This window comes from Harpia harpyja, chromosome 18 (genome assembly GCF_026419915.1).
Source record: "Harpia harpyja isolate bHarHar1 chromosome 18, bHarHar1 primary haplotype, whole genome shotgun sequence".
NCBI lineage: Eukaryota > Metazoa > Chordata > Aves > Accipitriformes > Accipitridae > Harpia > Harpia harpyja.
The window spans coordinates 17,727,883-17,741,728 of record NC_068957.1 but is presented as its reverse complement, the minus strand read 5'-3'; the positions used below and the strand labels follow the sequence as shown (position 1 = coordinate 17,741,728).

General features: G+C 38.7%; 1 protein-coding gene across 7 annotated transcripts in view; it reads right to left on the bottom strand.

The window, feature by feature from the left end:
* Positions 1-1,367: 1,367 nt before the first annotated feature.
* The window catches only part of LOC128153703 (integrator complex subunit 6-like), a 42,734-nt gene continuing 30,255 nt past the window's right edge, over positions 1,368-13,846 (bottom strand). For 2 of the 7 annotated variants that reach the window (XM_052813303.1, XM_052813306.1), the window contains 9 exons: positions 10,585-10,679; positions 9,723-9,833; positions 7,833-8,048; positions 7,223-7,346; positions 6,496-6,638; positions 5,905-6,136; positions 4,822-5,214; positions 2,820-2,913; positions 1,880-2,386 (listed from right to left, as the gene is read on the bottom strand). In XM_052813303.1, the coding sequence (XP_052669263.1) occupies positions 2,287-2,386; positions 2,820-2,913; positions 4,822-5,214; positions 5,905-6,136; positions 6,496-6,638; positions 7,223-7,346; positions 7,833-8,048; positions 9,723-9,833; positions 10,585-10,679 (1,508 nt within the window). In that variant the 3' untranslated portion in view covers positions 1,880-2,286. Of the gene's footprint in view, positions 1,643-1,879; positions 2,387-2,819; positions 2,914-4,821; positions 5,215-5,904; positions 6,137-6,495; positions 6,639-7,222; positions 7,347-7,832; positions 8,049-9,722; positions 9,834-10,584; positions 10,680-13,846 lie in introns of those variants that run through there. The other 5 variants (XM_052813307.1, XM_052813308.1, XR_008239067.1 and 2 more) reach the window with 4 other exon arrangements.

Sequence of the window (13,846 nt, the reverse complement as noted above, 5' to 3'; positions counted from 1 at the left end):
GAATGGACTATTTTGTAGTTTCTGAGGTATAAGACTCCAAACAAGTGAATATAAGTCATCAGCTTCCTGTAGCTAATTTGGCAGCCAACTGCATCACATCAAAAGAGCAGGTTTACATACTAGCAAAGTCACTAGTTAAAAACTCAGCCCCTGCTCAGACACAGTATGATCAAGTGAGTGTCTCTGGAACCAGAAAAGAAAATTAAATAACCATTAACTAGATAGAAGAGGGCTGTCTCCTCTTACCACCTACTACTTCAAAAATAGCATATTACATGCAACTTGGTGCATGCAACAAGGCCATTTTAAAACAAGGTATGCACAGTATATCTGACCTTCTGTAAATAAATTCCCTTTTAAGAGTCCAACATTAGGCATGGGAAGTCTATCACGGTGACATACAGCTTCCATGTAACGATTCTGAAGGAGTGAATCCCCCCTTTGTATCATTCCAAGGTATTTCTATGGTTTTTTAAAAAATGTTCAACTGTACAGATGAATAAACGCTACTTCTAAGAGAAGAATTAGGACACATTTATAGTAACGCCTTTCCCCGTGTCACTTCATTCATATAACACTGTGACAGATTTGCTGTTGCTGGATTTTATTTCCTTCTTGAATTTCACTGGTGTAATTCCAATGGTCAAACTGCATCTTCCAGAGAGACAAGGCCACTGCTTCAGAGCGGATGGAAAAGATGTCTCACAGGCTGGCTAGTACTAAAAATACTAGCAGAAACAGAGAAGTACAGGCTCACCACCTAAAATCTGTTTCCCTGCCTTTCACACGCTGGCTAGTCAACCGCAATCCCTAGGATACTTGCAGTACAAGGTAAAGAGCTAGTTAACATGAGCACAACTTCAACCTGTCTTTAAAAGAAAGCTGTTAGAGGATCAGAGGATGTTACGTGTGAACAACTGAAAATACACAGTTATCAGAAGAGCCGCTTACTACTGGCACATTATCAGTACTGCTTTAAAGGAAAAAAATAATTACATGCAGGTGCTTCAGTCTTCTTTGTACGTTTTGTAATACATAAAATTACCTTTGGACAAAATAGTAAGAGAAACGGAGGACAGGATACCAGGTCAGGTAATCAAGGGTTTGGTAAATTGGAACTTTGTGCCTTTAATATTGAGTAAAAACACGCACCCCATGAAGGCTGAGCTGAGTGATGGGGCAGGTGCTCCAGGGTACAAACACATTCTGCAACTATCACCACAAGCTGTGTTTGAGGGTGTGCAGATCAGGTTCAGCTGCAGTATAGCTACACTACTCACTGGTTTTACAAAAATATGAGCAGTCTGTTGATAACAGACAATTGGAGGAACTCAGTGCTGCCCGCTACAGACTCCTCAGATTAGCACTTATTAAAAATTAATAAAATGGTTTATTTTATATATACATATGTTCCAAAAAATTTATACAGTTAAAATATCAAATTAGTGATCTGGTAACAATACTGTTCAAAATAATCTCTTTTGTATGAACATTAAAATACACGTTTTTAAAAGCGTTTCCTTTTAGTGCTTCCAAAGCACAGCGTGTGCCAAGGCCACCTGAAGAATCTCCGTCCTCCTCACAGGATGAAAGAGAACTGAAGTCGGGGACCTGGGAAGCCTCAGGTGCACTTTCATAATGTCTGCAGACAAAACAGAAGAGAGTCTGAGGTAGATTGTTTAGTGACCATCAGGTGGTAACAGTCACAGGGCTGTCTTTAGCTTTCATTAACACAATAGCAGTTTCTTTACTCTCAATCTACACTGAATCTCAAGTTTAAAGGCATGGCTAGCAGTTCTTGGGAACAAGACCCTTGTCTCTGTGGTGGCAACATGCAATTTTACCAGTACAGGTGTTTCTGAGAGGGTTTTTTTTGGGGGGGAACACACGGGCTCTCTCCACGATGCAGACAGTGTGTGCATTTGACAGTGCCCCATTTTAGTGCAACCTGCTGCCTATAGCACGTAAATGTCTAATGACAGCGTTCAAATGAGTAAATTCTCATCACCTGCAGGAGGGGCAGCAATGGTTATTTTCTTCAGCCTGTTGAGCAAATAGCACCCTCCACAGGAAAAAAGCCACACCTTTCATAGCAAATCCTTAAGGTTATAGCCCAGCTTCTGCCGATAGAGGTTCTTAAAGTTAAAGCTCCACTGCTTCTTCTCAGACTGCGACAGTAAAATCACTTGACTGCCAAGATGGTGAGGGCAGCAGCTACATCCTCTTCCACTCTTCTGCGGCACAGCAAACTCATTCCTGGTCCATATTCGCCTGGCCGGTACATTATTATCTACTGTTGACATGATTAACTCTGTTGGGTAGGCTGTTGAACTCTAGTTCCTCTAGTATTCTCTCTAAGTGTTGTATTAAGACCCGTTTTTTAAACCTAAAGAAGAGAGGGAGAGCAATTTAATTTTTTTTCTTCCAAAAATACAGTTGGAACAACTCAAGACTATTCAGCCATGACAAATCATAGGACCGGAGGCTCTCTGTTTCCAGTATGCAAGAGCTTTCTTTATTTCTGGCATTAGAATGACCAGAAAATTTAATTTAATACAGCCACCCTTCCCCAACATACCCAAATTTTGGGTCGGTCTTCAATAACAACCCATCTCTCTACTTCACATTTAAACTTTAAATAAACAACATCTACTCCGTAAAAATATAATGGTAGTTTGACCACTAAAACAACTATAACAACTGAAATACATCAAAAAGGAAAACAGAAAATACTAGTACTGGCAGAGTTTATGATTACTATCATGACTCTAAATTGACATTTAATTTAGAACTCCCAAGTCATTTATATCTATACAAACCTTGCTGCTTCCTTGATAGCAAATTCAATGAAATACTTCTGAATTTCCATAGGTCCTTGCACCTCCTCAAGAAGAGAGAAAATTTTTTCATAATCTAAAAAAAGATAAAAATCCAACCATATATTAAAAACAAGTCTTGCAAATGCATTTTCAATAAGGCTTAACAGCCAAAAGAAAAAACAAAGCCCAGAGTTTCACACTTCTGTGTATGGTAATACATCTAAGGCAAGAAAAAAAGCTCGCATTAGCTTTATGCGCAGAAAGCAAGTGATACCAATAATCTGAAGTGATACTGATGATCTGATATTCAAATGTGGCACCAAAGAATTAGGTTCTCTTTAAGAGAAATGCAGAACGTGCAGGCTAGGTAGAGAAGTCTCCTATCTCCATGAACACGGTGCCATCATTATCAGTTAATATGCATGTAGGGCCACCAAGCCCTGTTTTACCTACAGCTGTCATTTCTGAAAGCAGAGTTTAGTATTAGTTCTCTCAGAAGGACAAATTATCAATATTTAGCGTGAGCACAATTAATGTGACTCTCTTACTGGTACAAAGTAAATATATCCACTGCAAAAGAATGAACTGGACACATTAAATTAGAAACAAATTAAAAAATAGCATTGCTTCAATATTTTCCATAGTTGAACCCAGTATGAAGATATTTATGGTGCTGTGACTAAGAGCCTGCTCAGAGTGATGCAACAGGCACAGAGAGGATATATGGTCAGAACTGTGAATATGTGTACATATTTAACTCACTACTATTTAGTTTCCTTCTTTGATGACTCCCTGAACTCTGCAGCAAGACAGGTGACTCATACTGAACATAGTACTATTTTACTCTACATCACCACTTATTAGACATGAATTTGGTATAAGATTAGATGAGCCCACTTTTCAAAACAGGAAGCAAAGACATACCCAAGTAGGTAGTTTTAAAACATCTTAAAAATAAAATACAGATACAGCATAAAAACGGCTTCATTTCTCAACATCCTCAGTCTGTCACAAAGATTATATGCCTCAATGAAATACTAGGTTTTGGGAAAGCAACACAAGGTCAGAAAACCAGAAGAGTTAAGAATAGTCCATTATACTAATTACTGGCATTTGACAATGTATTAGAAAAAACATTCAGTAGTTTAATTTGTAGAAATAATTCACTCAGACACAGACCACATTAGGGACATTTGCCAGTTAAGAAAAATTGAAAGATTATGCCTACGGCAAATCTTACAGCATATACATCGGTTGGAGTTTCAGGTTATTGTTTTGGTTTTGATCCTGTATACAAGTACAGGTAAACCTGTAACAAAAGCTGAGGAGGCAAGTTACTTTTCCTCACAACATTTTAGATTTTGGGGGGGGTTATCAAGCCTTACAGAAAAAAAGAACAACGTAATTTTTAGTCTTCAGTTCTTAAAGAGTTTATTTACAACAGTGTTCCATCACTAATTACACTATCTCGCAAAATAATAATTAAAAAAAAAAAAATCACTTTGCTATTAACTGTTAAGATTCCCTTTCAAACATATTCCAGGATGCACCCTTGTAGCTACATATGCCTTTGCCCTCCAAAGGAAGTTTTGGCAGACACAAAGCAACAAAGTACACTATGCATATGCAGGGAGCAGTGCAGCATAAGGCAAAGTCTATCTAGTATCATTAGATCATTGGTAACACCTTTGTAGAGCTACAAAGAACGTCTCTGAAAGGTGCTTTCACAGGGTACTGCTTATAGCAGTTAACCTATCTTCAAGGGCAAACAAGGTCACTCACAATCAACTTTCCAAACACTGCTGCCTAAACTTCAACTCACCTGCCCAGCATGTAAGAACTTTTCTTCCTTTTTTGTCCCTCCATTGTTCATGTGCAATCAGGAATTATAAAAAATCTAAAGTTGTATGTATATTGAAAATAGCTCCTTATTTCAAGAAAAAAAGTCTTCTCTCTAGCACCATGTACAATATACTAACAAACCCCCACCCCCAAAACTTACTTCTTCCAGGTTTGCGAACCTCTTTCATCACTTTAATTTTGATATCAGCATTGTTTCCCTCCAACATCATAGGTGTTATTTTAAATGAATTTGGCACAGATTCGGAAGTAGACTCCATCACCCGTTTTTGGTCATCTCCAGCCACACTGTAATTTAGAGGCCCTCGAACAAGTGCGTTGGTACCAGGTTTATGATCCAACCCATCTTCACTTAAACAATTGAATTCAACAGGTAGAGAGTCTAAGTCATTGGGTAACATTTCATCCTCTCCCATAGCAGCTGGAACCGAAGGAGCCATTTGCACAGGTAAGCCATCAATTTGCTTTTCCAGTGACTGACAATTTTCTGCTTTCTTCTCTCCATTGCCATCTTGGACAATACTGTTACTGGTATCTACAAATTAAAAATATGTATCTTACTAGTGCATAACTGCAGTATCAAAAAACCAAAAGGAAATAGTTCTGTATCCTTTCTTGCTTAAGTACTGTGTAGTGATCTGACAGTGCTGAACAACTCCCCAATACCTTTGATGTGACCAAGGGAGTACTTCCCTCTGGACTGTTACCATCTCATATCACTATCATGAAATCACCATTTTCTGTATTCCTATTGCAGTGTTATGACCTCTAAATAAACTAATGTTTTGCTTCCTTCTCCCAATTCCAGCTAACAGTTTTCTTCTGACTCCATTTGCTGCAATGGTGGGTAAGAAAATTATATTTGTGGGAAGTGAAAACGTAACCATATTTTAACTTTTCTTTCCCACCACAGAATACACAAATGAGAACTAAAAGCTGATCTGAAATCCTTGCTACCTCCAAATCACCTTGGCAAAAGGTTTCAGCAATTTTTTTTTAAAAACAGTTCTTCAAAATTATTTTTTTTTATTCCAGACTTCATCAGCTATAGCAGCAGCCTTTTTATCTAGGCCAACAAAAGAAATTCAGTCCTACATAACACTAAAGCATACATACATGCCTATATACCCTTTTGAATCAACTCAGCATACAGGGAGCTTTTATTTTTTGGCACAGATATTCCCACTTGTAACCACGCAGGCTGCTGTACTACAACTCAATATACCTTTATTTGCTGGGATGCCTTTGAGGTTCAGATACGATGGGGATCCAGAAGCAGATGGTGGCCCTTTCCCACCGACATGATTCGTTACGACGGGTGGTGACTGTGGCCGTCTCAACAGTGGTGACATGCTACGCCTCCTCTTTAGTGATGCTGGAGTATTGGGCTCTCCGGGACGCTTAATCTTATTCTGAGGCCCAGTGACAAATTCATCTGCTTCATCTATCATCATACCCTGAAAAAGAAAGAAAAAATGTTTTAAAAACAGTACAATAGAAATTGTTTCATCAATGTGTTAATGGAGGAAGTCCCTGTGCTAAAATTCAGGTGGCTTTGAGAACACTTTACAGCTCGCAGAACAGAGATACCTAATGTACACTGTAACCAGAGACAAACCAGTGGCATTCTGTAAATGAGCATGATTCTTTACACGTTTCTCTTGGACCATGTGAAAGACAGCACTCCTTTCTGCACATGACAGAAGAGCTGCAGAGGTTACCAAAACACTGCAGTTGCAGGAGAGAAATTCTACTTGCGAATTATTTCAAGCCATGTTAAATATAAAGATACAGCAGACAGCATGGCTCCTCCTACCTTCTTATCCTGTTTAAATGGATTGCCAAATGTATGAAGTCTTTTCGGTTGATCCGGGTCAATCTCCCGAAGGGGTGAAGGCATCATTTTCAGGTATTCCTGGTAGTTTCCCATTTGAGCAACAGGAACACTATGAAGGCAGTCTGCAACAGAACAAGAGATCTTAATTTAGTCTACCTTAAAATTAAGGCAATACAAACTTCACACACTTCAATTGCAAGTGTTAGCATTTAAGAACTAGAAATTACTATTTCTTTTCACTACAGAGGAAGAGCTGAAGACTACAATTTTGGAAAAAAGGCTTGCAAGAGCTGAGCTTAACTGGCAGAAAAACGAAAAATAAGCAAGTTTAATCTCTATGCTAGCAACTGCCTCTTTAGACCACCAGCACCTAACGAGGGTGAAACAAAATAAGCCCCTCCCTGCTTTAAGCCGCCATCACTATAAAAAACATGTCTACTGAACCTTAGTGTACAGGAAAGCTCTCCCATGAAACTTATTTTTAAAATTCAAAGCAAGCATGACATCTTGCATGACAGAAGGCAAAAATTTCCTTCTTTTCCCCTTCAGAGTCAAGAAAAGGACACTGACTGACGCAACAAATGATGCAATGTCCACTTCTGCTCCCACACCCAGGACAGAAAACACTACTTCAGAGCATAAAAAAAAAAAAAACAAACCAGCTGTACTCTCTCCAAACTGTTAATGAAGAACAGTGACTACTTACCTTCATCCTGCCCCAAGATAAGCCTGTGTGTTTTCAGAAGATTGGTTCTCATTCTAGTTAGCTGGTCTAGAAGACTGCGACGAGGAATATCATATGCATTTCTGAATGCCTGTGGCTTCAAATCCTAGTTTTATAACCAAACAAATAACTTTCAGTGAACCCATCAGTTGTCACGCACAGAGAAATTCCTCTATAAACTGTAATAACGTTAACTATTAAAAAAATTATTCTAAAATAACTTCAGAGCTCCATAACTGGATACAGCAGAACCAATGACTGTCGTTTCAACGAGACCTTATTCAGCATTAGCACTTTCAGCTCCATTAAGACTAAGCATGTTAATTCCTGTATGAATAACATTAGCTATCTTTTGCAGAGATTGTCACTTAAAACAGAGTAATCTTTCTCTACTACCATGGGACTCTCAGTGTCCCAAAATCAAGTGAAAAAAAATTGCATTTACTCTTCTCACTATTTATGCCTATGCTGCACTCTTCACGATTCAGTGAAAGTACTTAACCTCCTTCTTCTACACTAAGTCCATAAAAGTTACCCATTTAAAACAGACGAGATCAACTGCTTAATCATGCAAGATCACTATGCTGTTTACCTTGTTTAAAAGTCCTATGTGGAAGCCAGCAAATTCTTTAACATTCATTTCCGCCAGTCTCAGTGGAGATTCCCCAGTGATTCCTTGCAGCAGTTGCTTAAAATCCCTACTGTGTACCAAGGAGAGGCCACTGGAGTGATTTTTCACTTTTATTCCAATTTCTTGTGGAACTTTCTTACCCACTGAACCTATTATCCGTTCCGACTCTATTTTTGTCTAAAATGGAATCACACCATGAGTTAAAGAATCAGAAGGCATTGCAGATTTCCAGTACAAAACACATAGTACATTAACAGAATAAAACTATAAATTTAATTCCCAACTACTCAACAAACAGGAGAACTACCTACCCAGGGATATATTGGATTACATTGATTAGATCTCAAGTAGAAAGAAACCCTAATGTGCTAGCATATGGAAAAAATATTTAGCCAGTGTATCTAAATTTATATGCCAGTAGGAGGTCTGTGAATATCCCTGACTTTGCTGCAAGTCTGTGACTCTTCTGTGTCCCTAAAGAATCATCTTTAAAGGGAAAGCAAAAAAAAAAAATAACGGAAGGTGGGATGCCTTAGGTTACTATAAAGTTGCATCTAAAACAACAGTATTATTCATATACAGTAACATAATTGCAGATTTTATTTTTGAAACAACCTACAAACTAAGGTTTGCACTATGTTTGCAATAAAGGAGAAAAGTCGTAAAAGAAAAGAAATTTGCTTCATCAGTAAGTTTCTAAAAGCACACTATTTCTCCAATTAGCACAGATCTCTTATTATAGCTACAGTTAATTTTACTGTATTTATCTTTAACTGTATTCAAAGTAAGATTTTTACCCACTGGCAATACCTCCAAAAAACCCCAACCAACCAAAACCCACGGTGATTGCAACCCACTTCCCCCAGATCTCATCCTCTGCAGAGTTTGCTTCACTATCTGTGGGAAACTGAATTTAATGACAGCAGGAGCACAGCAGAATTCTGGAATTGCTTGTCCCTGTACAGGAGCTTATAATGCATCCAACACATTTAAACTATTTCATGCGCTGAGAATGTCTGTGAAAACCACAGTAGCCATCTCAAGCCATTCCAACTCCATATTGCAGACAAATAATATGAATTTGCATATCATTAAGTTACTGAAATACCACAGGAAGTTTTCTGTCTAAGAGATGCTCAGTCACTCAGACGCTTTTGGAAAGTATTTTGTGCATTCTTTAAGGAGGAGGATTTTTTTCATTGTAATTTTAAAGGCTGCACTGCTTCCCCACTGACTTCTAGATATTAAACTACTGTTCTAAGAACCATTCATGCTAAGGGGGCACAGCTTTGAGACAGTTACACCTGAAATAGCATTCTTGACAAAGAGAAAAAGATACATAAGACTATTTCCCACCAGGTCATGCTTAACACATGGATTGGATTGACCTGAAGGAAACAGGAAGCTCAGATATAAAGCTTGAGCTGTGATTTTATTCCCCGTGGACAAGAACATACTTTTTTTGCAACATACACATTGTCAAGGCACACATGCAAATAAACATGAGACTGAGAGCAAGCCTCTGACTTCAGCTGTGAAGAACAACGGCAAGAGCAGTCATAAATCCAATTAGTGATAATCTTTGGAGTTTAAAGATCTAGCAGATACTTAAAATATAGCTGAAGAGGTCTCCTTCACACTCCCCTCCACCACTTACAGAAGGCACAATCACTGGCTACAGAACCACTCTGGATTCATCCATATTGGCGGTGAAAATGCTCACCAATCTTCAATTATAATATATGCTGCACACCCGTATGAACTCCCACAGGGATTAACTGCTTTATAATGAGATTACCACAAACTAAATAATCAACGCACTTCTAATTGCAAAGGTTTTATCAATACTACCTGTTGGCTGAGTTTTTTAAGGTAAGAGATAACACTGTAACTAAGTCCACAATCTAAATTATCTGATATCAGATTTGGAGCTCCCATCATCCTTAGGGCTTTCTTTAATGGCTATAAGGAAAACAAAATACACAATAGTAAGAGAATAAGTCTTTAAAAAAAAAATTTATAAGATCAATTACAGGAAGCTAAGGCACATGGATTAGTGCTCTAGCTTTTCCACTTTTGGCCACTAAAATTCAAGTCTATTCAGATAACATGTGACATGAGTTTGGTAGTCTAACTAGCTCGCGATGGACATTATGCCACATTACCAAGACACCACACAGTTTGGTGCCACTGGCAATTTCCACTCAAAGGCTCGGTACCAGAATAGCCGGGATGATGCAAGTCCATATTGAGGTGCATTGTCCAAGCTACATGTAAAGGTGACACAGTGCCTCCCCCCACCCTTTATTTGGCCCAGCCAGTTCTCTTAGTATCAGCTTCCCAAGTTCTAGCACTTCACCCACATTAATAAACAAACAAATCTGCATTTTCCTTATCAAGTTACAAAAATAATGCCAAATTTGGTTTCTCTAACAATCTAAAGTACTTCAGATCAAGGCTTATTTAATATTTAATGACCAGGAAACACATTTAATATCTTCATACAGTTACTATTACTCAATATTACTAGAAATTTATTTATTTCTTAAAAATGTTTGACCTGATCTACATACCTCTGCAAAGCAACATGTTTACTACCTAAAATGTCATCATAATTATGTAAACAAAATTTACTAGGAAGAGGTATGATGCACAGGACTCTGGTCACACCAGCCATTATACTCAGGAGGATGAAATGAGAAAAGGAACATACCAGTAAGTAGTAAGGAGGCATCGTTTTTAAGTAGTTGTCAAAAGCCTGTCGCCACTTCAGATTTGGCTTAAGTTTGTGAACCTTAAACAAGTCATCTGCAACAAGGAAAACAACAAAAGAATGTTTCATTTATATAGTCCCAGACCATTAGCATTATGCAAAATTCAACGTGCCAGGTTCCCCTCCCTTTTTTTCTCCCTCCACCCATCTCCCATTGGGGCTTCCCCACAAAAACTGTTCTTAACCTTAGGTTTGAAGGATTGTGAATCCCCAGTCTTAGCTGCAGTAGACAGTCCAGAACAAGTCCTCATTACAGACAAACTTACAAGGTACACCAGACTTAATACTGCACAGAACTACTAGCAGCATGGAAGGTGCAACAGATCCACCTGTCAAGAATTTCACCTCCCTTGCCTCTCTCTCACATCATCAGGGACTCCTATCTGATTAAAACAAAAAACATTCATTTGGTTCAATTTCCATTTTCAGCCCAGCCTTCTTTTGTTCAACCTGCATGACGAATTCTGGTCTCCAGTAAAAATATTCTTGGGCATCAAAGGGAAATAAAACAAACAAACAAACAAAAAAAAACTATCAGAGCAGGGAATCCTTCTGGTCAGCTTTGCTGGACTCTGCTGACAACAGCAGCAGCTGCCCCCCAGCAGAGAAGGGCTGTACCTCCATCCACACTGCCTGCCTCCTGCCAGAGCAGCAAACTCTCCCACAGATATAGACAAGAGACAGCAATTAGCTACAAAAACTGCTGCCCTTTAAGAGAGGGGCAACCAGACAGATTATTTCCTTTGGATGCTGTTTTAGAAATACCTTGCTCACACTAGCGGTGTGCATATTGCCATTTAGGAATCACTGAGTTGAAGCATGTACCTATTTGCCATGCATGCTATAAATTGTAACAGTGATCTCTAAACATCAAAAATGAGCACAGTATCCTGCAATTTATCACTTGAAATTATGAATCATCAGTTGAAATCAAGTTTCTCCTTAGTATGGCTGTAACATGCTGGCGAAGTGAGGCTAATGGAAGGACACGCAGGACTAGAGAAAGGGATGTCCAAAAATTAACTGGGGAGAGCTGCAGGAAACAGAGATGCACAGAAGAGAGTGTGCGAAAGACAGATGCAGCGAGGAAATTGTTTTCTCCAGATTGAGCTTTCAGGAAGATGTATTTGGAGAACAAAATTTGACTTGCATAGTATTCTGCACAAATCGAACAGATGTTAAGATACGATTTTCCAAGTTCTCACAATGAAACCACACTTAATTACAGGTATTTTCCAATCTAAATGAATTCTGTATCGCATATAAAAACCACACTACAGATGCTACTTGTTCTCCTTCCTGGCCTGAAGGAATTGGGGCGGAGTTTGAGAGGACAAGTTAAAACTCCATTTAAAATCTCAATATACCACATGCTTAGCACTATTATCCCAAAGAACCTGTGATGATATCATGACATATGACAAATATAAAGTAACATCCATTCTTATCTTATAGGCCTCTTAGCTTTTTTCAGCAAAATGGAAGTTAAAGTATACCCCTCTCCCAAAATTAAAAAAAAAAAAAATAAAAATTAAAATGTTCAGTATTATAGTATGTCCTAATATTTTAAAGTCTGAGTTGATTATGAGTACAGCTTGAACCTTAAACCCCTTATCAACGCCTTTTTACTGTCTCACTTCCTGCACCGTGAAGGTTGTACCAGTATATGTAACGCCTACAATTCGACTGCACAGCCACTCTTAAATGGCACAGACATTCATAATGCATATTGGCTCAGCTAGCTATGATCCCTAATCCACAGCATAGCTGTAGTCTGAGACATAAAATGCAAAAGCACCTCCCTGATCTTTGCTATCGAAGTAAGAAGTATCGAAGTTGGTGAAGGGCCTGGAGCACAAGTCTTATGAGGAGTGGCTGAGGGATCTGGGGTTGTTCAGTCTAGAAAAGAGGAGGCTGAGGGGAGACCTTATCACGCTCTACAACTACCTGAAAGGGGGTTGTAGTGAGGTGGGTGTTGGTCTCTTCTGTCAGGTGGCTGGAGATAGGACGAGAGGAAATGGCCTCAAGTTGAGGCAAGGGAGATTTAGGTTAGATATTAGGAAAAATTTTTTTACTGAGAGGGTTGTCAAACATTGGAATGGGCTGCCCAGGGAAGTGGTTGATTCACCATCCCTGGAGGTATTAAAAAAGCGAGTGGACAGGGTACTCCAGGGCATGGTTTAGGGGGCATGGTTAATGGTTGGACTTGATGATCTTGAAGGTCTTTTCCAACCGAAATGATTCTATGATTCTATAAGAAGTTCTTTAAGCAGAGCTTCAGTGAAGATTTGTCTATTTAAAATGAGAGCCTCCCCACAGCACAAACTCACTGCAGGAACTCCTACCCTCCAAAAGGAAGACAGTCATGGTGGTAAACATAGCCACAAGTTTCAATGGGAACATCATCAACATCTTACCTGCCTCTATCACAAGAGCTTGAGACATACACTGTCAGCAGATTGCAACACAGGCACTTGAAATGTACTTTTTGTGCCCTGGGCTGCACATAATAGTTTACATTAAGCAAACAAACAGTAACCCAGTTAACTATGTCTTTCATAGATTAAATCCCAAACTTCTGTAGATAAAAATCCAAAAGTATTGAAAAAAAATACTTTCATAAATTAGTTTTAATCTAACCTATTCATTTTCAGACACTACTCTTTAAGTAGTCCACTTAATGCTGAATTCTTTTTACTTCTAAACTCAGAGGGAGCTGAAAGCAGTGGATAATTGGGAACATGGTATAAAAAAAAAACACTAGGAAAGGCCCACAAGCTGCAATAATTCAAGAGAGCAGGTAAAACTACAGACAGACCAGTTAATTTAAAACTGTGTTGCAAAGTCTTTATCCACTTCAGATTAATGTACAAAACAACCAAATTGTGACAAACAGGATACCAATACACATCTTTAATACCCAGTACCACATAGGGGGCTTGATGCACTTTCAAGCTCAGTGAACAGTTAAAAAGAGCATGAGAGCAAGAATGGTCAGCAGGTAATTTTAGTTCAGCTGGAGCCTAATTACAAGATCAGTTCATGTGAAAACAGTCTAGTTGTGAGTGATAGCTTGCACTATGTAACCCAAAGTAAAAACTTACACTTTTTTTTTTTTTTTTTAAATCACCACTCACATTAAATTCCACCTGAGCAAGTACACCACCATTCCCTGTTGACTCCTATAATTCTCTGGGCTTTC